General features: G+C 61.3%; 1 protein-coding gene across 1 annotated transcript in view; it reads right to left on the reverse strand.

The window, feature by feature from the left end:
- Nucleotides 1–6: 6 nt before the first annotated feature.
- PIK3CD (phosphatidylinositol-4,5-bisphosphate 3-kinase catalytic subunit delta) overlaps nt 7–938 on the reverse strand; it is a gene marked incomplete at its 3' end in the record, with an annotated part of 31129 nt that continues 30197 nt past the window's right edge. The window contains exons 10-12 of the mRNA XM_019639707.1: nt 722–933; nt 407–552; nt 7–166 (exon numbers count right to left, since the gene is read on the reverse strand). Coding sequence (XP_019495252.1) covers nt 7–166; nt 407–552; nt 722–933 — 518 coding nt within the window. The remainder of the gene's footprint in view (nt 167–406; nt 553–721; nt 934–938) is intronic.

The following is a 938-nucleotide window of genomic DNA, read 5'->3' on the forward strand; positions in this document are numbered from 1 at the left end:
CCCTGGCTGGTGGGGCCCTGCCCTGGCCTTTACCTTGAGATACTGGATGTCCTTGGAGCAGCTGAGCTCAGGCAGGCCTGCTGCCCGCATCAGGGCAAAGAGGTGGAGGAACAGCAGTCCATGGCGACGCAGGATGGTGTACGCTCTTTCACAGTAGCCTCGGAACCTGCAGGGAGGGCAGGCCCTGAATCCTCCCGGCCACTCCACCCTGAGCCAGGAAACGGCCCTGGAAGCAAAGCCCCCATTTCCTCTGACCCTCCACCCCAGCCTGCCTCCTCCTCCGGGCCCCGGGGACCTTCTTTCCACACGGCCCTCTCCAGGGGTGGGCTGAGAGCCGAGTCCCCTCCCTGCATCCTGTGGGGCTCCCGGGCACGAGAGGCACTTAGGGGATCTGAGGCACCCTCACCTTTCAAATTTCTCACTATTATTAGTCTTCCCCTGTTGAATCACATGGACAAAGTCATAGGTGAGGATGAATGGGACTCGCTCCCGGTTGATTCCAAACTTGGTCTTGAAATTCCCCAGAAAGTGGCCAAAATCAATGTGGAACAGCTAAGGGAATGGAAGGGAAGGGAAAGACTGAGACGGAGCCAGAAAGGAGGGCAAGGGGCCCAAAGGGGCTTGGAGGGGGGCTCTGCCTCGAGCTGAGTGCAGAAAGGCCGGGGCAGGGGCCAGGAGACAGGCGCTGCGCACGCGGCGGCCCCACACTGCCCCCACCTACCTGCCCATTCTCTCGGATCATGATGTTGTCGCTGTGCCGATCGCCAATGCCCAGCACATATGTGGCCACACAGTAGCCAGCGCAGGAAAGGGTGAACTCCTCGATGGCTCGATCCAAGGCCTCCCTGGGTGGGGGGACGGGGCAATTGGGAACCATGGCCTTAGAAACCTTGTGGCTCCCGAGCGGAGGCTTCAACGAGGAGGCCGCACGGAGGGAG

This window comes from Hipposideros armiger, unplaced genomic scaffold, assembly GCF_001890085.2.
Source record: "Hipposideros armiger isolate ML-2016 unplaced genomic scaffold, ASM189008v1 scaffold_46, whole genome shotgun sequence".
Taxonomy (NCBI): domain Eukaryota; kingdom Metazoa; phylum Chordata; class Mammalia; order Chiroptera; family Hipposideridae; genus Hipposideros; species Hipposideros armiger.